At 44.7% G+C, this 22,920-nt stretch overlaps 2 protein-coding genes across 4 annotated transcripts in view; both read right to left on the reverse strand.

Annotated features, from left to right (window-relative positions):
* Positions 1–647: 647 nt before the first annotated feature.
* On the reverse strand, positions 648–12,876 carry LOC106024062 (neuromedin-K receptor-like). The gene is made up of 7 exons (XM_029117875.2): positions 12,501–12,876; positions 9,138–9,326; positions 8,637–8,787; positions 7,014–7,133; positions 3,260–3,336; positions 2,511–2,681; positions 648–2,364 (listed from the first exon to the last, which is right to left on the reverse strand). The coding sequence occupies exons 1-7, from the start codon at positions 12,701–12,703 to the stop codon at positions 2,226–2,228; spliced, it is 1,050 nt and encodes a 349-aa protein (XP_028973708.2). The 5' UTR covers positions 12,704–12,876; the 3' UTR covers positions 648–2,225.
* Positions 12,877–15,156: 2,280 nt separating this feature from the next.
* Positions 15,157–22,920, reverse strand: part of corin (corin, serine peptidase) — a 43,777-nt gene continuing 36,013 nt past the window's right edge. For all 3 annotated transcript variants that reach the window (XM_034290619.1, XM_034290618.1, XM_034290620.1), the window contains exons 19-22: positions 22,126–22,300; positions 21,322–21,593; positions 17,269–17,402; positions 15,157–15,604 (exon numbers count right to left, since the gene is read on the reverse strand). In XM_034290619.1, the coding sequence (XP_034146510.1) occupies positions 15,419–15,604; positions 17,269–17,402; positions 21,322–21,593; positions 22,126–22,300 (767 nt within the window). In that variant the 3' untranslated portion in view covers positions 15,157–15,418. The remainder of the gene's footprint in view (positions 15,605–17,268; positions 17,403–21,321; positions 21,594–22,125; positions 22,301–22,920) is intronic.

The raw sequence follows: 22,920 nt of genomic DNA on the forward strand, positions 1-22,920 counted from the left end.
ATTGTGTGTGTATATGTGTGTGTGCGTGTGTCAGGTAGGATATTGTGTGTGTGTGTGCGTGTGTCAGGTAGGATATTGTGTGTGTGTGTGTCACAATGGTTCTTCCATGAGGGCAAGTAGAAATCAAAGAGTACAGAAAAACATTTAAACATTAGGAATGTCTCAACACCACAATTTCTGGGTAAATCTCTAAGGTCTTCATTTAATTTGAGGCATCTTTGCCTCCATCCTGTCTGTATCTTCCTCTGATGACTGACTCTGTGACTCCCTGGAGGAAGTGTGTTTGTTCATGTTGGTGTCGAGGCAGAGATGGAAAGTTTCAGTTCAAATTGACACGCGCTTCTTCATCCTTTGTTTACAGCTGGGTTATCTACGTGTGTTAGTTTATAGCTGGGTTCACTGTCTGTGTGTGTGTGTGCTGTTCAGTGTCTTGTTGACTGGGTTTAGTTTAGTTCCAGTGTGTTTACAGTTAAACCACCTAACATGGCAGAAGTACCCACAGAGGAGAGGGGGATCACTGTTCCTACAGAGGTGAAGCTGCGTTTAGAGTTATGAGAGAAAGGAATGATGGAGAACCAACACACACACACACACAACACACACACACAATCCCAACCCCGCCTTAACCCTCATATGCCAAATGTCCTGTTCTTGTTTTACTGTCTTATGGAGCACCTTAGGTCCTTTAATAAATGTTGGTTCTCATTAAGACGGTAAAAAAGAAACACATACACACACAAGCACACAACACACACACGCACACAACCCACACATTTACGCTCTGTGTCCTGATGTCAGTAGTGTTTTGTCTGGCTGTTTAGAATAATAACAGGGTGCGCAACGGCTATTATCTTCCCCCATTTGTTTCCATTGGCACAATGCAACACTGAAGGGAAGAATTGATGTGTGCACCACTGACCAACCATACGACCAATTTTTATTGGTAAAGCCGATTTAATTGATTATATGTAATTGTGCTGTACAAATAATTGCTTGCTAAACTAACACCGTCCTCTGAGGTCATTACTGGGCCCTGCAGCCAGTTGGTCCAACCGTCCTCTCAGGTCATTACTGGGCCCTGCAGCCAGTTGGTCCAACCGTCCTCTGAGGTCATTACTGGGCCCCTGCAGCCAGTTGGTCAAACACAGTCCTTTCAGGTCATTACTGGGCCCTGCAGACAGTTGATCAAACACAGCCCTCTCAGGTCATTACTGAGTTCTGCAGTATCAAGAATTTAGCAAAGACAAGAGTCCCTTCAGCCAGCTGGTTCTTAGGATCAAACTTAACAAAACTAACAAACTTAAGACCCAGGAGCCGAAACACCCAACCAAACAGAATAACCAAAATAAAACCACATGAAAACAAAACAACACGAACTGCTTCTGTCCTTAAATCAACTCCAAACTATTTTATATGGAAACTGTGACAAAGTTCAGGCTCACTGAGCACAGCCTTGTTACTGAGTAGAGTCACAGGAAAACCTGAGTCCCTGCAGAGGAAAGTCTGTGTGTCACTGGCTGAGGTGTTAAAGAAACAGAGACAGACATCTGCTTATTAACATTGTGTACATTCAAGTTCAACTGACAGTATTAACAAACATTATGTAAAAAACAAAACTGTGTAGCATACATTCACATTTAACATGATCAAGCTATGTGATATTTAATTTGTGACATTCATTCACAATGATTTAAAATGTACATTTCATCCTGAAATGTCATCCTGAGACTGTCCCAACAGTGATGGACAGTCTTGGTGTCTCTGTATTCAGGGGTTATGGGATAGACTTTATAACATCCTGTCCTACACGCGTGTTTCAGTGATGGACAGTCTTGGTGTCTCTGTATTCAGGGGTTATGGGATAGACTTTATAACATCCTGTCCTACACGCGTGTTTCAGTGATGGGACAGTCTTGGTGTCTCTGTATTCAGGGGTTATGGGATGGACTTTATAACATCCTGTCCTACACGTGTGTTTCAGTGATGGGACAGTCTTGGTGTCTCTGTATTCAGGGGTTATGGGATAGACTTTGTAACATCCTGTCCTACACGCGTGTTTCAGTGATGGGACAGTCTTGGTGTCTCTGTATTCAGGGGTTATGGGATAGACTTTATAACATCCTGTCCTACACGCGTGTTTCAGTGATGGGACAGTCTTGGTGTCTCTGTATTCAGGGGTTATGGGATAGACTTTATAACATCCTGTGTGTTTCTGCGTGTTGGTTTCAGGTCAGCTGTATAGCAGTGACGGATCCTCTGGGGTTACTATGGTAACTAGCCTGTGATAAGTACGTGTGTTGGGTTCCGTGGCGACCCAGCCCATTGTATATCATGCTACCATGACGACCACCCTGACTCCTCCTCCTGATGGAATGAAGAAGAAACAGAAGAAAAGTAATTAGCATCAATCTTTGCGGTAATATCTATCTTAAACTGTTCATGAAACCAACACATACACGCACACGCACACACACACACATACACACACATACACACACACACACGGTTACCCTCTGAAGTTGCGTTCGTCTGTGGAGCCGGACTCCAGGCGGGTCAGGGTGTAGACGCTGCTACTCTTCCTGTTGGCATGGAAACCGATGCTACCAAGTTCCATCTGGTCGTATTCTGTCAGGTGGATGAACGGACAGCAGCGCAGAGCACGCTTAAAGCCTGCACGGAACCTACACACACACACTCACACACACACCAAAATACACACATGCATAGACACACACACCAATACAGACACACACCAAAATACACACACAAAAAAACCAAAACATACACCAAAAAACACACACACACACACACAGACACACCAAAATACAAACACACACAGACACACACACACCAAAATACACACATACATAGACACACACACCAATACACACACACACACCAAAATACACACACATAGACACACCAAAATAAACACATCCACACAGATTGTATATGTTAGTGTCCATGTGTGTCTGTTAGGCCAACCTACTGATGTGTGTGTGAGCGTGTGTCTGCGTGTGTATTTTGGTATGTGTGTCTGTGTGAATGTGTCTTTTTGTGTGTGTGTCTCTGTGGGTGTTTATGTTTAGTTAGTTAGGTTACCTAGACCAACAAACTGATGTGTGTGTGCATCTGTGTTTTGTGTGTGTTTGTGTCTCTGTGGGTGTGTATGTGTGTATTTTGGTGTGTGTGTGTGTGTTTTGCTCAGTTAGTTCGATAACCTAGGCCAACATACTGATGTCTGTGTGTGTGTGTGTACCTGTTGTTGAGACAACAGTAGATGATTGGGTTGTACATGGTGGAGCTCATGGCCAGCCACAGCACGGACAGGTACACCTGAAGGGTTATAATCAGTTAAGAACCCTGTCAACTACATTTTACAGTTTCTTTGGATTGCTTACACACTAAAATTAAAAGTAGTACACTATTAGCAAAACCTTACACTCAAGAAGCAAAACATCAGCCCATATTTGCACAACTATAAGCACATTGTCAACCTCACACTTGTTGAAAAACTCTACACACAGTGATTTGCAAAACACTAAACACACTTAACATACATTACACACAAAAATCTATCATGAAGTCACTTCCTTGCAATACCAAAGCACTGACTGTCAAATTACCGCACCGTCCAACCAATTGGTTCAACACAGTCATCAGGTGTGCAAACACTTGTTTGCTTAATTGAAGACACCAATCAGGTGTATAAGCACTATAAAAAGCAGCAGGTGAGTTCATCAGTCTTCAAGCACAATGGAAAGAGTCAGAGAAAGAGTAAGACGAGGAGGAGAACGAGGAGAACGAGGAGGAGGACAAGGAGGAGGAATCAACAGAGGAAGAGGAAGAGATGGAGGCCATGCTGGAGGTAGAGGAAGAGGAAGACAAGAAGGTGCTCAAAGAGGACCGAATCTGACAAATGAGATCCGTGCAACACTGGTTGACCACGTTGTCAACTATGGCCTGACGCTGAGGGAGGCTGGACTGTACAGACAAATCTAAGCCCATACACAGTGGCAAGTGTGATAAGAACATTTTGACTGGAAAATAGGTATTGTATGAATATCATCATATCAAAAACATCTGCACGGTTTCAGTAACTGCTTACAGTACTGTATTCTATGCACTATCAGCACTTCTGTTACCTTTTCCTGTGAAATTACTGTACTATTGTATACTGTTTAGTTTTTTTTCTACATAGGATTGAGGGTCAGGAACGACAAGGGGGAAGGCCTCCTATGTTCACAGAACAGCAAGAGAGGGAGATAGTAAACATGGTTTTGGCCAACAAGGCTATAACTCAATCAGCTCTAAACTAACATTGTCAATAACCATACCAGTTTCAACGATATCCATCAGGTCTCAACACTGGCACGCATCCTAAATAAAAAACCTATTCAAATGAAGCAAATTTATCAAGTACCTTTCGAGCGCAATTCCGAAAGGATGAAACGACTGCGGCATGATTATGCAGAGGTATGTATTCACTTTAGCAGTGTGATCTTGCATACTGTCTCATAATCTTTTACTGTACTGTAATAAGTGTACTACATCTACATTGAACTATACAATTTTGCCTGACACTGTTCTTCAGAGAGTTTTACGAATGGATGGAGAGGAGATCCAGCATGAGTTCATTTACGTAGATGAGGCTGGGTTCAACCTGACGAGAACACGAAGGAGGGGAAGAAACATCATTGGCCACAGGGCTATAGTCAATGTCCCAGGGCACCGTGGGGGTAATATAACACTCTGTGCAGCCATTACACAGAATGGGGTCCTCCACCGCCATGCCTATATTGGCCCTTACAACACAGCACTCATACTTACATTCTTGGACCAAATGCACAACATAACAGTAGCAAATCAAACCTATCATATGCAATACATTGTTGTCTGGGACAATGTGTCTTTCCACCGTTCTGCTCTGGTTCAGAACTGGTTTCAGCAACATCCACATTTCACCGTCCTATATCTTCCACCATACTCTCCATTCCTCAACCCTATAGAAGACTTTTTCTCGGCATGGCGGTGGAAGGTATATGATCTCCGTCTCCAGGCTGAGGTACCCCTCATCCAAGCCATGGAGGAGGCCTGTGACCAGATAGAGGTAGCAGCGATGCAAGGATGGATTCGTCATTCAAGACGTCATTTCCAAGGTGTCTTGCTAATGACAACATTGCCTGCGATGTTGATGAAATTCTCTGGCCAGATCCAGCTAGGCGAAGAGACAATGTCTAGTTTTTATTTTAATTTTTTACAGTAAACTTACAGTACAATACGTGAAGTGACATTTTGTTACAGTATTATGAATCTCCATGTCAACATTTTGGGGCGTGTTGAGAAATGAATGAGTTTCTTAAGTCTGCAACATTGGTCTTGTGTAGTGTTTGGTGTATTTACATTATATTTGTACTTTGTTGATGGTAGCCTACTCTAATCATAGGGAAGTAGAAGTGCTAAAAGTGTTTTAGGTTTATCACAGCAGAGTGTAACTTGTGCAAACAGAGTATAGTAATGTGAAACGTGTGTGTTTCATATGGTAACAAAGTGTGGTTTTTAAACAGAAGTGTATAGTTTTTACAACAGTGTGCAAAGGATCTGTAGTGTTTTGTTAATTGGGGGTGTGGTTGTGCTAATTGTGTGTAGTGTTTTGAAAACACGGGCCCTGTTTTGAAAATCGTGCTTAACCAATCTAAATTTTTTTTAAATGATACCACATACCACGGGTCTGACATTGAGAAGGGAGTTTTGTATATGATACCATATACCACAGGTCTGACATTGTGGAGGGCGTTTGTATATGATACCATATACCACGGGCCTGACATTGAGAAGGGCGTTTTGTATATGATACCATATACCATGGGCCTGACATTGAGGAGGGCGTTTGTATATGATACCATATACCACAGGTCTGACATTGTGGAGGGCGTTTGTATATGATACCATATACCACGGGCCTGACATTGAGAAGGGCGTTTTGTATATGATACCATATACCATGGGCCTGACATTGAGGAGGGCGTTTGTATATGATACCATATACCACGGGCCTGACATTGAGAAGGGCGTTTTGTATATGATACCATATACCGCAGGTCTGACATTGTGGAGGGCGTTTGTATATGATACCATATACCACGGGCCTGACATTGAGAAGGGCGTTTTGTATATGATACCATATACCACAGGTCTGACATTGTGGAGGGTGTGTTGTATGTGATACCATATACCATGGGTCTGACATCGAAGAGTGTGTTTTGTATATGATAACATATACCATGGCCATGACACTGAGAAAGCTGTATGTGATACCATATACGATGGGTCTGACATCGAGGGGTGCGTTTGTATATGATACCATGTACCGCAGGTCTGACAGCGAGGAGGATGTTTTGTATATGATACCATATACCATGGGTCTGACATCGAGGAGGGTGTTTTGTATATGATACCATATACCATGGGTCTGACATCGAGGAGGATGTTTTGTTAATGTTGTGAAGACATCAGACCTGTTGTATGGAGGGCGTTTTGTTAATGTTGTGAAGACATCAGACCTGTTGTATGGAGGGCGTTTTGTTAATGTTGTGAAGACATCAGACCTGTTGTATAGAGGGTGTTTTGTTAATGTTGTGAAGACATCAGACCTGTTGTATGGAGGGTGTTTTGTTAATGTTGTGAAGACATCAGACCTGTTGTATGGAGGGTGTTTTGTTAATGTTGTGAAGACATCAGACCTGTTGTATGGAGGGTGTTTTGTTAATGTTGTGAAGACATAAGACCTGTTGTATGGAGGGTGTTTTGTTAATGTTGTGAAGACATCAGACCTGTTGTATGGAGGGTGTTTTGTTAATGTTGTGAAGACATCAGACCTGTTGTATGGAGGGTGTTTTGTTAATATTGTGAAGATGTCAGACATGTTGTATGGAGGGTGTTTTGTTAATATTGTGAAGATGTCAGACATGTTGTATGGAGGGTGTTTTGTTAATGTTGTGAAGATGTCAGACCTGTTGTATGGCCTTGACTCTTTGGAGCTGTCTGTTGAGACCTGTAACCAGGAAGTAAAGATGGTAAGGTAACCAGCACACTGCAAACGTCACGACCACCATAATCATCATCTTCACCACCTAGAAAGACACACACAGATACACACACAGACACACACACAGACACACAAAGACTAATAAGAAAGAGAATGGGTCATGGTTTTCTGTGAATGACTGGTTGCCTTGCTTTTGACCTGTGTCTGCTAGTCAGTTGACCTGTGTCTGCTAGTCAGTTGACCTGTGTCTGCTAGTCAGTTGACCTGTGTCTGCTAGCCAGTTGACCTGTGTCTGCTAGTCAGTTGACCTGTGTCTGCTAGTCTGTTGACCTGTGTCTGCTAGTCTGTTGACCTGTGTCTGCTAGTCAGTTGACCTGTGTCTGCTAGTCTGTTGACCTGTGTCTGCTAGTCAGTTGACCTGTATCTACTAGTCAGTTGGCCTGTATCTGCTAGTCTGTTGACCTGTGTTTGTTAGTCAGTTGACCTGTGTCTGCTAGTCAGTTGGCCTGTATCTGCTAGTCTGTTGACCTGTGTCTGTTAGTCAGTTGACCTGTGTCTGCTAGTCAGTTGGCCTGTATCTGCTAGTCTGTTGACCTGTGTCTGTTAGTCAGTTGACCTATGTCTGCTAGTCAGTTGGCCTGTATCTGCTAGTCTGTTGACCTGTGTCTGTTAGTCAGTTGGCCTGTGTCTGCTAGTCTGTTGACCTGTGTCTGTTAGTCAGTTGACCTGTGTCTGCTAGTCAGTTGGCCTGTGTCTGCTAGTCTGTTGACCTGTGTCTGCTAATCTGTTGACCTGTGTCTGTTAGTCAGTTGGCCTGTGTCTGTTAGTCAGTTGACCTGTATCTGAAGGTAGTAGTTATAGTTAATTAGTTAGCCAGTAAGGTTAACCTCCGCTTGAAGGGGTAGTTATCGTTAGTTAGTAAGTTATTTAGTTAATCAGTCAGTAAATTACCTTCCTCTTGGCTTGTATCTGAAGGTGGTAGTTATCGTTAGTTAGTTACCTTCCTCTTGGCTTGTATCTGAAGGTGGTAGTTATCGTTAGTTAGTTACCTTCCTCTTGGCTTGTATCTGAAGGTGGTAGTTATCGTTAGTTAGTTACCTTCCTCTTGGCTTGTATCTGAAGGTGGTAGTTATTGTTAGTTAGTTACCTTCCTCTTGGCTTGTATCTGAAGGTGGTAGTTATCGTTAGTTAGTTACCTTCCTCTTGGTTTGTATCTGAAGGTGGTAGTTATCATTAGTTAGTTACCTTCCTCTTGGCTTGTATCTGAAGGTGGTAGTTATCATTAGTTAGTTACCTTCCTCTTGGCTTGTATCTGAAGGTGGTAGTTATCATTAGTTAGTTACCTTCCTCTTGGCTTGTATCTGAAGGTGGTAGTTATCATTAGTTAGTTACCTTCCTCTTGGCTTGTATCTGAAGGTGGTAGTTATCATTAGTTAGTTACCTTCCTCTTGGCTTGTATCTGAAGGTGGTAGTTATCATTAGTTAGTTACCTTCCTCTTGGCTTGTATCTGAAGGTGGTAGTTATCATTAGTTAGTTACCTTTCTCTTGGCTTGTATCTGAAGGTGGTAGTTATCATAAGTTAGTTACCTTCCTCTTGGCTTGTATCTGAAGGTGGTAGTTATCATTATAATCTCCAGGGATTTCTCCACCCCACAGGGTCCGGCCCACCAGACTGTAGGTAACTGTCATCACCACTAGAGGCAGCATGTACACCAACACTGCTACTATTATATGATATCTGGAGAGAGGAGGAGACAGGAGGGAGAGAGGAGGAGAGAGATGGAGAGAGGAGAGGGAGAGGAGGCGAGAGGAGGGGGAGAGGAGGGGGAGAGGAGGGGGAGAAGAGAGAGGAGGAGAGAGGAGGAGAGAGGAGGGAGAGAGAAGAAGAGAGGAGCAGAAAGAGGGGGAGAGACAGAAAAGTGGGCAGGAAGCAAACTTACAGATGTACTAACATGAACCTGGTCTGTGATCTGTAGATAAGCAGGGTGTGTGTGTGCGTGTGTATATGTTTGTGTGCGCGTGTCGTTAACATGAACCTGGTCTGTGGCCAGTAGATAAGCAGGATGTGTGCGTGCGTGTGTCACCAACATGAATGCGTCCTGTGCACTGTGGGGCCAGAAGACGTAACAGAGCGTTCTCTGTCCGATCCGTTTGGTGGTTGAGTAGTAGCACAGTGGAAATGCCAGAACCACAGCCATGCTCCAGATACAGCCAATGACAGCCCTGGTTACTGTTGCAGAAAGGCGGGGCTTCAGTGGGTAGATGATGGCAATGTAGCTACCGTAAAAAGAAGTGACATAAGAAAAGGTTTAGAGTTAGAGGTCAAATCCCTGTCCAGGTCAAAATAAGAAGTGAAGCATTGAAGTCACTAAGCAGACCAGACCCTGGAGCCCCACCCCCAAACAGACCAGACCCTGGAGTCCCACCCCCAAACAGACCAGACCTAGGAGCCCCACCCCCAAACAGATCAGACCCAGGAGCCCCACCCCCAAACAGACCAGACCCAGAAGCCCCACCCCTAAACAGACCAGACCCAGGAGTCCCACCCCCAAAACAGACCAGACGCAGGAGTCCCACCCCCAAAACAGACCAGACCCAGGAGTCCCACCCCCAAAACAGACCAGACCCAGGAGCGCCACCCCCAAACAGACCAGACCCAGGAGCGCCACCCCCAAACAGACCAGACGCAGGAGCCCCACCCCCAAACAGACCAGACGCAGGAGCCCCACCCCCAAACAGACCAGGCCCAGGAGCCCCACCCCCAAACAGACCAGGCCCAGGAGCCCCACCCCCAAACAGACCAGGCCCAGGAGCCCCACCCCCAAACAGACCAGGCCCAGGAGCCCCACCCCCAAACAGACCAGGCCCAGGAGCCTCACCCCCAAACAGGTCAGACATAACTAAGTTTTCCAATTCAATAGCCAATGGTCTGAGTAGGGCATCTTCATTCATCCACAATCTTTGACTATAGTGCTGGTAGAGTGAAACGAAGACTGAGACATTAAAATGCATGAGCAGAACTGGAGTAATTCAGCAGAGGATATGAATATGTACAGGGTCACAGTTTGCTAGGGGGGTCTGGAGGCATGCCCCCCCCCGGGGATGATTTTTTGGGGGGGAAAACTTCCTAAATATTTGGTAAAAATAAGGAAATGTTCAAATAACTGAAGTCCAATCAATCTTACAGCCATCAATACTGTAAGGACTACCAGGCAGGCAGGTTGTTTGGATCCAATCTTGGAGAGTGAAGTATTTTTAATTTGAAGACAAAAAGAGGTGCCAAAGGTACAGGCAACGGTCAAAATCCAGTAATCCAAAAAGGCACACAGGCAAATTTACACAAGGGCTAAGGCAAAACTCCTAGACTAAGGACTATGAAAAATACAAGGTCAAACACGGTAAGACAAAATAACTATTGATAAAGCTCTGTGACAAAGGCTCAGTATGTAGTCAAATGTACAAGACAACACAAGTGACAAAGAAACCAAATTGAGGACTGAAAAGTGCACAACCTCAAACAGACACAGGTGAGATGAATCCAGGTGATTGAGGTGGGAAGGTGCAGCGTTTGTGGAACACAGGATGACAAGGTGTCCAGGGGTGTGAAGGTAAGAGAACCAAGACCTGGAGTGATCAAGGTCAGTGTAGTGATCAAGTTCAGTGGTGTGATCAATGTCAGTGGTGTGATCAAGGTCAGGGTAGTGATCAATGTCAGTGGAGTGATTGAATGCGGGGACGGGAGCTGGGTACAGAGGCTTGGGAAGGAAAAGCCGTGCTGCGTTCAGGAGGTGCTAGAACAGGGTGTTACTGAAACCTGACTGCAGGCCTCATAAATACCTGTGTGATTGTTGATGTGAACATATTAATAAAAATATATATTATATAATTATCATATTTTCTCATCTATATCTTGAGTTGGGTTATGATGGGTGTTTAACTACTTGAACAATTCATTCATACATGTACAATAAATTGATTAATTTAAGCCCAGACATGGCCAAGGCCTTACAGGTCTCCATCAGTTGTATTAAATTATCAGTGTGTCTAATAAATCACTGTGTTCATTTAATGAAAATATCTCACATAATTTTCACTCTCTCAGATTGTTATTTTGAAGTCTGGAGAAATTGTTTTTAAACTTAATCCAGAACTTTTAAGGATATCATGTTCTCCATGTCTGTCTCTGTCATTATGTGGTGGCCTTTTTCATGTATTAAAGGAAAAGTTTGCTATTTTGGTCCTGGGGCCTTTTTTGGGTTATCTAGCCTAATGCCGGACAGTGAAGGCTTTATTTTTTTGGAATGAATACAGTTTTGAGAGTTTACGATTCTTTAAAAGGAAGCATCTCCCAGCTACAATGAAAGTGAACGAGGCAATGGATATAGCACGTAAAATGATATGATACATTTGGTTTTTCCAAAATGGGAAGGCCAGGGTATGTTGATACAGGTCTCCGTATGTTCTCTAAAAACCATGTGTGTCAAAACGAACATTTGGTTGCCTTTCTCCTGTATTTAGGTACAAATGTAATGAAATCCTCAGTTTGAGCACAGCCAGGCACTTAACTCCATCTCAACTGCTGTTGGCTTCCTCTGCTCACATCTGTTATCTCCTACCATGATCATGACCACAACAAGCAAAGCTTTCAGACACGGACCTCTTACGATCCATGGTATAGATGAACTTCAAAAGATCCAAGCTAAATAAATCCCAATTGACAGACATTTTGCCAGAGGGGTGTGGTGTGTGTTACTGCCAAGATCCATAGCGACTTAAATCCTGTACTCATCATAGAAAATACAATGTCTTCTTATCTTTTCTTTTGTAAGCGGTGATGGCACATCCATTGCTAACATGCTGATCCAAAGATGAAGTCCAGTGAAGATACATTTAATTACTTTTGTCTTGTCAGTATTCTTCCCATCAGTTCAAGCTAGCTATAAAGCTAACATTACTACACAGCAGAAGGCTAATCAAGTCCCTTTTAACATAGCTATCAAAGTTTAATGTCTTTTATAAAAAATGTGCTTGCTGCATCAAGAACAGTAATTACTTTCTTATGCAGTGAGCATGAGTAATGGGTAAAGATAACATGTTAATTACTTTCTTATGCAGTGAGCAAGAATAATGGGTAATGATAACACAGTAATTACATTCTTATGCAGTGAGCATGGGAAATGGGTAATGATAACACAGTAATTACTTCCTTATGCAATGAGTATAAGTAATGGGTAATGATAACACAGTAATTACTTTCCTATGCAGTGAGTATGAGTAATGGGTAATGATAACATGGTACTTTTCTCTCATTCAATGCCATTTCATCATCACTTGTGGTAGCACACAGAAACTACTTGTGGAGAGAAAAAAGGCACTCAATTAATCTTTGGACTTGTTTTTCATAACAAGAGGTTGTGTGTGTGTGTGTGTGTGTGTGTGTGTGTGTCTCACCGGTCCACAGCGATGGCCATCATGGAGTAGATGCTGGCAAACACCGCCGTCACTGGGAGGAAGTTGTGGAACTTGCAGTAGGCGAGGCCGAAGTACCAGTCGCCATGAGCGGCGTAGACAAAGTTCACCAGCGTGTTGAAGGCTGCCATGGACGTGTCCGCCAGCGCCAGGTTAAACAGGAAGTAGTTGGTCACCGTGCGCATCCGTCCGTGTGCCAGGATGATCCACAAGACGATGAGGTTGCCGCTCAACGACACCAACAGCACCAGGCTGTAGGCCGCCGCCCACAGGGCCAGACGCCACGCCGGCTGAACAAACTGGTTGGTGTGGTTGGTGAGGTTCCCAGCACCACCCGGGACGGTGGAGGTGTTACCGGGTTGGATCATGATGCAGCAATGATGGGGTTTCAGTGGGGAAGGGAGAGAGAGGGAGTGGAGAGAGGGAGAGAGAGAGAGGGAGGGAGTGGAGAGCGAGAGAGATGGACAGGGGAGATTACCAGCAGTGGTTCTACTGTTTATTGAATGTGTCCTGTGGCAGGAGTCTGGATGTCATCAGCTCCTAACTCCCACCCAGGAGAGAACGTCTTCAAGAGGCTACGAAACCTCTGATCTCCTGGAGAAGAGCCTCTCAGACAGTCAGATAAACAGACACTATTCATAGTTAACTGCACTGGAGTCAAGAAATATCTCTCCCTCACACACACTCTCTCTCACACACACACATACACCCTCTCACACACACACACACTCTCACACATGCACACACTCTCTCACACGCACACACTCTCACACAGCTCACTTTCAGAGAAACATTAACAGGCAGAAAGGCTGGTCTGTTATATTGAATGACAGCTTAACAGTCAGACAAATGTTAGATTTACTGCTGTGTGTGTGTGTGTGTGTGTGTGTCTTTCTGTCTGTCTGTCTGTGCGTCTCTCTGCCTGTCTGTCTGTGCGTCTCTCTGCCTGTCTGTCTGTCTGTGTGTCTCTCTGCCTGTCTGTCTGTGTGTCTCTCTGCCTGTCTGTCTGTGTGTGTGTATGTGTGTGCGTATGTGTGTGTGTGTATGTGATGAATAAGAAAGCCGCAGACTTCGGATGTGTGTGTTGGTGACAGTGTTTAATATTGAGAGACAGGATTGAGGGGGTCTAAAATGTCTCCCTATAAAGTGGACTTTCAGTCCCCAGGGAACAGAGTACCAACACTTAACAAGTCCTTCACTCCTCAGGGAACAGAGTACCAACACTTAACAAGTCCTCCACTCCCTGGATACCAACACTTAACAAGTCCTCCACTCCCCTGGGAACAGGGTATCATTATGTACACATCCTCAGTCTATACTGATAAAAAATTATCAGTATTATACCATACAGCATTATCCATTAGCAGTACATAATCCATTATGTATACATAATCAGTTATGTACTGTACAACATTCATGATGAGCAATACATAATCCATAATGTATACATTATTAGTCATACACCACACAACATTATCCATGAGCAGTACATAATACATTATGTATACATTATCAGTCATGTACCGTACAACATTCTCGATGAGCAAATTCATAATCCGCGATGTATACATTATCAGTCATAAACATGATCAGAAACCATACAGTATTTTTCGTGTGTATTTATCAATGAAGTACATGTATCCTTATACACTAACAGGGATATTCTTTGCCATCCTGGAAACAAAATAGTCTCTCTCTCTCTCGCTCACACACACCACATACAAAAAGCTGTAGAAAAATAGTCTTAGAAAATTACAAACATCAACTCTGGAACGTATCATAGACTTTAAATACAGACCTACTGACATACAGACCTTCAAAACATAAACACTGACATTGTCCTACTGACACAGACATAAAGACAGACATACTGACATAAACCTACAGACAGAGAGATTCAGACAGTCAGACAGAGGTACAGACAGACACACAGACACTGTGGATTCATAATGACAGAAACAAAACCACTTATACAGGCACAGACACACCTAAACTATTAGAAGTTGGATATTGCTGGTAATGAAACGCCATCTTGTGGCTACATGTAGGTACTGTTCTACTAAAGTCTCACTGTTTAGGCACAGAAATCTGAACCCACATATTACATACACACATACAGTACATACACGCTAAGAACATACAAATATACACACACACAATACATACAGTACATACGTGCTAAGAGTATATATAAAGCACATTACATAAATACATACACATTAAAAACCCCAACACACACTAAGAACATACATGAACACGTGTTCAGAGCACACACACACACACATACTGTACACACAGGTTCTGAGGGAGGGAGGCTATGGCTGTATCAAGTTTAAGGTGTTTAATGTGTGTATTGTGAAACACAAGTTTGTGCAACAATATAAAAAGAAAAAGAAAACATTCAACAGTGTCCTTCTTGAATACACTTCACTTCCTGTTTGGAATGTTTGGGTACCACAGTGACAGGAAGAGGAAACGACAACACTCTTAATCATCTGTTTTTTCTTCCTCATTTGAGCCTGTCAGGACCAATAGTCCTTCAAACAGTTCCTCTTCCTCTATGTGTGTTTTGGTGTTGGTAAAAGTGTGTGTGTGTGTTTTACTGTTGGTAAAGATGTGTGTCAGTGCAGGTGAAAGGTGTGTGTGTGTGTCAGTGCAGGTGAAAGGTGTGTGTGTGTGTCAGTGCAGGTGAAAGGTGTGTGTGTGTGTGTGTGTCAGAGCAGATGAAAGGTGTGTAGGTAGATCTGTCTGTGTATCCAGGGTGTGTGTGTGTGTCAGAGCAGGTGAAAGGTGTGTAGGTAGATCTGTCTGTGTATGCAGGGTGTGTGTGTGTGTGTCAGAGCAGGTGAAAGGTGTGTAGGTAGATCTGTCTGTGTATCCAGGGTGTGTGTGTGTGTGTGTCAGAGCAGGTGAAAGGTGTGTAGGTAGATCTGTCTGTGTATCCAGGGTGTGAAGTGTGTGACGTTGGCGTAGACCCCAGGGCCCAGGACCTTGGAGAAACACACGCTGCCCCAGGACGTCAGTCCATACAGGGTCCAGCTCCCACCACGAGCTTCCTCGCACACCAGAGGACCCCCACTGTCACCCTGGAAGACAGAGAACCAATCACGTTTCAGTATTCTATAAAATCCCTTCTTACATCAGCAGTTGACACAGTGTACAGTATCTCACAGAAGTGAGTATACCCCTCACATTTTTGTAAGTATTTGATTATATATTTTCATGTGACAACACTGAAGAAATGTCACTTTGCTACAGTGTTAAGTAGTGAGTGTACAGCGTGTACATTTTCCTTCCCATCAAAATAACTCAACACACAGCCATTAATGTCTAGACCGCAGGTAACAGAAATGAGTACACCCCTAAGTGAAAATGTCAAAATTGGGCCCAAAGTGTCAATAATTTGTGTGGCAACCATTATTTTTCAGCACTGCCTTAACCCTCTTGGGCATGGAGTTCACCAGAGCTTCACAGGTTGCCACTGGAGTCCTCTTCCAGTCCTCCATGATGACATCACAGAGCTGGTGGATGTTAGAGACCTTGCGCTCCTCCACCTTCCATTTGAGGATGCCCCACAGATGCTTAATAGGGTTTAGGTCTGGAGACATGCTTGGCCAGTCCATCACCTTTACCCTCAGCTTCTTTAGCAAGGCAGTGGTCGTCTTGGAGGTGTGTTTGGGGTCGTTATCATATTGGAATATTGCCCTGCGGTCCAGTCTCCGATGGGAGGGGATCATGCTCTGCTTCATTATGTCACAGTACATGATGGCATTCATGGTTCCCTCAATAAACTGTAGCTCCCCAGTGCCGGCAGCACTCATGCAGCCCCAGACCATGACACTCCCACCACCATGCTTGACTGTAGGCAAGACACACTTGTCTTTGTACTCCTCACCTGGTTGCAGCCACACTCGCTTGACACCATCTGAACCAAATAAGTTTATCTTGGTCTCATCAGACCACAGGACATTCCAGTAATCCATGTCCTTAGTCTGCTTGTCTTCAGCAAACTGTTTGCAGGCTTTCTTGTGCATCATCTTTAGAAGAGGCTTCCCTCTGGGTCGACCATGGCGAGGCCTGTTCTGAGTGGAACCTGTCCTGTTAAACCGCTGTATGGTTTTGGCCACTGTGCTGCAGTTCAGTTTCAGGGTCTTGGCAATCTTCTTATAGCCTAGGCCATCTTTATGTAGAGCAACAATTCTTTTTTTCAGATCCTCAGAGAGTTCTATGCCATGAGGTGCCATGTTGAACTTCCAGGGACAAGTATGAGGGAGTGTGAGAGTGATAACACCAAATTTAACACACCTGCTCCCCATTCATAACTGAGACCTTGTAACACTAACGAGTCACATGACACCGGGGAGGGAAAATGGCTAATTGGGGCCAATTTTGCCATTTTCACTTAGGGGTGTATTCACTTTTGTTGCCAGCAGTTTAGACATTAATGGCTGTGTGTTGAGTTATTTTGAGGGGACAGAAAATGTACACTGCTATACAAGATGTACACTCACTACTTTACATTGTAGCAAAGAGTCATTTCTTCAGTAAAATAATAAAATATTCACAAAAATGTGAGGGGTGTGCTCACTTTTGTGAGATACTGTGTATACAGATATCTGCCCTGAAACATGACGCACAAGCAGAATAACAGAGGCCAGGAAGCACTCCCCAGTTAGGATGAAACTTAGGAAGAAACCTAGAGAAGAGCCAGGCTCAGAGGGTTGTCCTGTCCTGATAGGTTCGTACTGACCATGCAGGAGTCCACGGTTCCAGCCTCGTAGCCAGCACACAACATCCTGCTGGTGATGGTCTTCATGTCGAAATGACTCTGACACTGAGACACAGAGATGATTCTCACCTCCCCCTCCTGCAGCTTAAAGGGCACTAAAGAGGGAGGGAGGGAGGGAGGGAGGGAGGGAGGGAGAGAGAAGGGGTGTTACTGTATGTTGTGTGTGGGTGGGTGTGTTAGGTGTCAGTACTGCTAAAACTGTGGAAACAATTTTCTTTATAAATGTGGTCTATTTATACATGGTTGGTGTGTATGCATGGCTTGTTCGGTACAGTGAATGTGTGTATGCCCGGTTGTGTGTGTGAGTGTGTGTGAGTGTGTGTGTATGCCTGGTTGTGTGTGTGAGTGTGTATGCCTGGTTGTGTGTGTGAGTGTGTGTGTATGCCTGGGTGTGTGTGTGAGTGTGTGTGTATGCCTGGTTGTGTGTGTGAGTGTGTGTGTATGCCTGGGTGTGTGTGTGTGCCTTGTCGAAAAGGACATTTGATTATTGACAAAAAGATAACCAACAGGCCTTTGTTTATGGCTTGCAATACATGAAAGGGATCTTGTTGATTCTTGGGGCAACCAAGGAGGTAATGAACTGGACAGATGGCTACTGTAGGTCAGAGGGCCAGAGGAAACTGTTAAGTTGTTCATCTGTTTGTTGTTCTGCAAAGAGAAAGCCCAAGGGCTCTGGGGAGGGGGGTGACCCACTGGGGAGGGGGGTGACCCTCTGGGGAGGGGGGTGACCCTCTGGGGAGGGGGGTGACCCTCTGGGGAGGGGAGTGACCCTCTGGGGAGGGGGGTGACCCACTGGGGAGGGGAGTGACCCACTGGGGAGGGGAGTGACCCTCTGGGGAGGGGGGTGACCCACTGGGGAGGGGGGTGACCCTCTGGGGAGGGGGGTGACCCACTGGGGAGGGGGGTGACCCTCTGGGGAGGGGGGTGACCCTCTGGGGAGGGGGGTGACCCACTGGGGAGGGGGGTGACCCACTGGGGGTTCCTATTTAGACCGGGTCATCATTCTAGAACCAGGGTGGTGGCTGTTTCCTGCGGTATCAATAAAGGTTCAATTTGAGTATTCAGATTGTTCTCCATTATATGTGGTAATTTCCATGACACCTGGTTGTGTGTGTGTGTGTGTGTGTATGGCTGGTTGTATGTGTGTGTGTGTGTGTGTGTGTGTGGGTATGGCTGGTTATGTGTGTGTATGGCTGGTTGTATGTGTGTGTGTGTGTATGGCTGGTTGTGTGTGTGTGTGTCTGCTTGGTTGTATATGTGTGTGTATGCCTGGTTGTGTGTGTATATGTGTGAGTGTGTGCACAGTGGGGAGAACAAGTATTTGATACACTGCCAATTTAGCAGGTTTTCCTACTTACAAAGCATGTAGAGATCTGTAAGTTTTATCATAGGTACACTTCAACTGTGAGAGATGGAATCTAAAACAATAATCCAGAAAATCACATTGTATGATAAAAAAAAAGGTAATATTACCACCCGCTTGATAAGTATTTGTGACAACTACCCCTCTGCTCATTAGCTTAGAAAGGGTCAGTAAACCAAAGCATCTCCTGTGGCTGCTCCAACTGGCCTACTGGACCAAATCCCATCTCTATCCAAACAACCTCTTCCTTAACTGTCCATGCAGTCTTATAACTATGCAATTATTTTTCTTTATCTAAATCTCCCCATATATTCTCCCTTTCTCTCAAAATGTTTGTTGAGAATGTAGTGATATTAATATTACTTATACGTATCATATACCTCCCTGGAACTCATTTCCTGTACAGTCTCAGCCTGTCTTCTCGAATTTTTTCTTTTTCCTGATTTACATACATACAGTGGGGAGAACAAGTATTTGATACACTGCCGATTTTGCAGGTTTTCCTATTCACAAAGCATGTAGAGGTCTGTTATTTTTATCATAGTTACACTTCAAATGTGAGAGACGGAATCTAAAACAAAAATCCAGAAAATAACATTGTATGATTTTTTTATAATTAATTTGCATTTGATTGCATGACGTAAGTATTTGATCACCTACCAACCAGAAAGAATTCCGGCTCTCACAGACCAGTTAGTTTTTCTTTAAGAAGCCCTCCTGTTCTCCACTCATTACCTGTATTAACTGGACCTGTTTGAACTCGTTACCTGTATAAAAGACACCTGTCCACACACTCAATCAAACAGACTCCAACCTCTCCCCAATGGCCAAGACCAGAGAGCTGTGTAAGGACATCAGGGATAAAATTATAGACCTGGACAAGGCTGGGATTGGCTACAGGACAATAGGCAAGCAGCTTGGTGAGAAGGCAACAACTGTTGGCGCAATTATTAGAAAATGGAAGAAGTTCAAGATGATGGTCAATCTCCCTCGGTCTGGGGCTCCATGCAAGATCTCACCTTGTGGGGCAACAATGATCATGAGGAAGGTGAGGGATCAGCCCAGAACTACACGGCAGGACCTGGTCAATGACTTGAAGAGAGCTGGGACCACAGTCTCAAAGAAAACCATTAGTAACACACTACGCCGTCATGGATTAAAATCCTGCAGCGCACGCAAGGTCCCCCTGCTCAAGCCAGCGCATGTCCAGGCCCATCTGAAGTTTGCCAATGAACATCTGGATGATCCAGAGGAGGAATGGGAGAAGGTCATGTGGTCTGATGAGACAAAAATAGAGCTTTTTGCTCTAAACTCCACTCACCGTGTTTGGAGGAAGAAGAAGGATGAGTACAACCCCAAGAACACCATCCCAACCGTGAAGCATGGAGGTGGAAACATCATTCTTTGGGGATGCTTTTCTGCAAAGGGGACAGGACGACTGCACCGTATTGAGGGGAGGATGGATGGGGCCATGTATTGCGAGATCCTGGCCAATAACCTCTTTCCTCAGTAAGAGCATTGAAGATGAGTTGTGGCTGGGTCTTCCAGCATGACAACGACCCGAAACACACAGCCAGGGCAACTATGGAGTGGCTCCATAAGAAGCATCTCAAGTGCTGGAGTGGCCAAGCCAGTTTCCAGACCCGAACCCAATAGAAAATCTTTGGAGGCAGCTGAAAGTCTGTATTGCCCAACGACAGCCCCGAAACCTGAAGGATCTGGAGAAGGTCTGTATGGAGGAGTGGGCCAAAATCCCTGCTGCAGTGTGTGCAAACCTGGTCAAGAACTACAGGAAACGTATGATCTCTGTTATTGCAAACAAAGGTTTCTGTATCAAATATTAAGTTCTGCTTTTCTGATCAAATACTGAAGTCATGCGATAAAATGCAAATTAATTACTTAATTTCTCCCCACTGTATATGCCTGGTTGTGTGTGTGTGTGTGTGTGTGTGTATGCCTGGTTGTGTGTGTGTTGGTGTGTGTATGCCTGGGTGTGTGTTTGTGTGTGGGTGTGTGTGTATGCCTGGTTGTGTGGATGTGTTTGTGTGTGTGTATGCCTGGTTGTGTGGATGTGTTTGTGTGTGTGTATGCCTGGGTGTGTGTTTGTGTGTGGGTCTGTGTGTATGCCTGGTTGTGTGGATGTGTTTGTGTGTGTGTATGCCTGGTTGTGTGGATGTGTATGTGTATGCCTGGTTGTGTGTGTGTGTGGGTGGGTGTGTGTATGCCTGGGTGGGTGTTTTTGTGTGTGTCTGTTTATGCCCGGTTGTGTGGATGTGTGTGCCTGGTTGTGTGAATGTGTGTGTTTGTGTATGCCTGGTTGTGTGTGTGTGCCTGGTTGTGTGAATGTGTGAGTGTGTATGCCTGGTTGTGTGTGTGTGTGTGTGTGTGTGTATGCCTGGTTGTGTGTGTGTGCCTGGTTGTGTGAATGTGTGAGTGTGTATGCCTGGTTGTGTGTGTGTGTGTGTGTGTGTGTCTGGTTGTGTGAATGTGTGTGTGTGTATGCCTGGTTGTGTGAATGTGTGTGTGTATGCCTGGTTGTGTGTGTGTGCCTGGTTGTGTGAATGTGTGAGTGTGTATGCCTGGTTGTGTGTGTGTGTGTGTGTGTCTGGTTGTGTGAATGTGTGTGTGTGTATGCCTGGGTGTGTACTTACTCCTGTTCCCCATGTGTCCCCAGCCTGTGATGTAACAGTAGGTATCGGCCACGGGCAGCTGGCCCGGTTCTGGTAAACACACCGGCCGGACATAGCCGGTGATCTCCACCTCCCGGTCCAGCTCCACCACGCTGATGTCGTAGTCCACCACGGCACGCGTGTAGCGGGGGTGAACGGTGACCGACGCCACGCCTCTGGTCTGCATGGTGACGGACGGGTGGTCCAGGTTGTTAATACCCAGGACCACCTCCCACAAGTCAGCAGAGTTACGTCTGGAGAGGAGAGACCAGAGTTAGACTGAGAAGAGGAGAGACCAGAGTTAGACAGAAAAGAGGAGAGACCAGAGTTAGACAGAAAAGAAGAGAAGAGACCAGAGTTAGACAGAGAAGAGGAGAGACCAGAGTTAGACAGAGAAGTGGAGAGACCAGAGTTAGACAGAGAAGTGGAGAGACCAGAGTTAGACAGAGAAGAGAAGAGACCAGAGGAAGACAGAGAAGAGGAGAGACCAGAGTTAGACAGAGAAGAAAAGAGACCAGGGGAAGACAGAGAAGAAGAGAGACCAGAGTTAGACAGAGAAGAAAAGAGACAAGAGGAAGACAGAGAAGAAAAGGAGAAACCACTGTTAGACAGAGAAGAAGAGACCAGAGTTAGACAAAGAAGAGGAGAGACTAGGGTTGGACAAATAAGAGGAGAGACCTCAGTTAGACAGAGAAAAGGACAGACCAGATTTGGACAGAGAACAGGAGGACAGACCAGAGTTAGATAGAAACAAGAAGAAAACAACGTGAGAAAGTAACATCTCACCCTTCGAAGCAGTGAGCGACAGTGAGGACCCATTTCTTCCCAATGAGGACACAGCCACAGATATGTCCACTAGGGTCTGACTGGAGGGAGCACTGCCAGGGCCAACGTCCAGGCCTGGAGACCCGGCCTCCCAGGATACGCTTATAGACCCGTGCCGCAGGACGCAAGCCGCAGTCTGGATGGACAGGTATAACAGTCATATGAACAGTCTGGATGGACAGGTATAACAGTCATATGAACAGTCTAGATGGACAGGTATAACAGTCATATGAACAGTCTGGATGGACAGGTATAACCATTACATAAACAGTCTGGATGGACAGGTATAACAGTCACATAAACAGTCTGGATAGACAGGTATAACCATTACATGAACAGTCTGGATAGACAGGTATAACCATTACATAAACAGTCTGGATGGACAGGTATAACAGTCACATAAACAGTCTGGATAGACAGGTATAACCATTACATGAACAGTCTGGATAGACAGGTATAACCATTACATAAACAGTCTGGATGGACATGTATAACCATCACATGAACAGTCTGGATGGACAGGTATAACCATTACATAAACAGTCTGGATAGACAGGTATAACCATTATATAAACAGTCTGGATGGACAGGTATAACCATTACATAAACAGTCTGGATAGACAGGTATAACCATCACATGAACAGTCTGGATGGACAGGTATAACCATTACATAAACAGTCTGGATGGACATGTTTAAATAAACCCATGACTTCAGAGTCAGTCTTCGTTAAATAAACCCATGACTTCAGAGTCAG

This window comes from Esox lucius, chromosome 24 (genome assembly GCF_011004845.1).
Source record: "Esox lucius isolate fEsoLuc1 chromosome 24, fEsoLuc1.pri, whole genome shotgun sequence".
Lineage (NCBI taxonomy): Eukaryota > Metazoa > Chordata > Actinopteri > Esociformes > Esocidae > Esox > Esox lucius.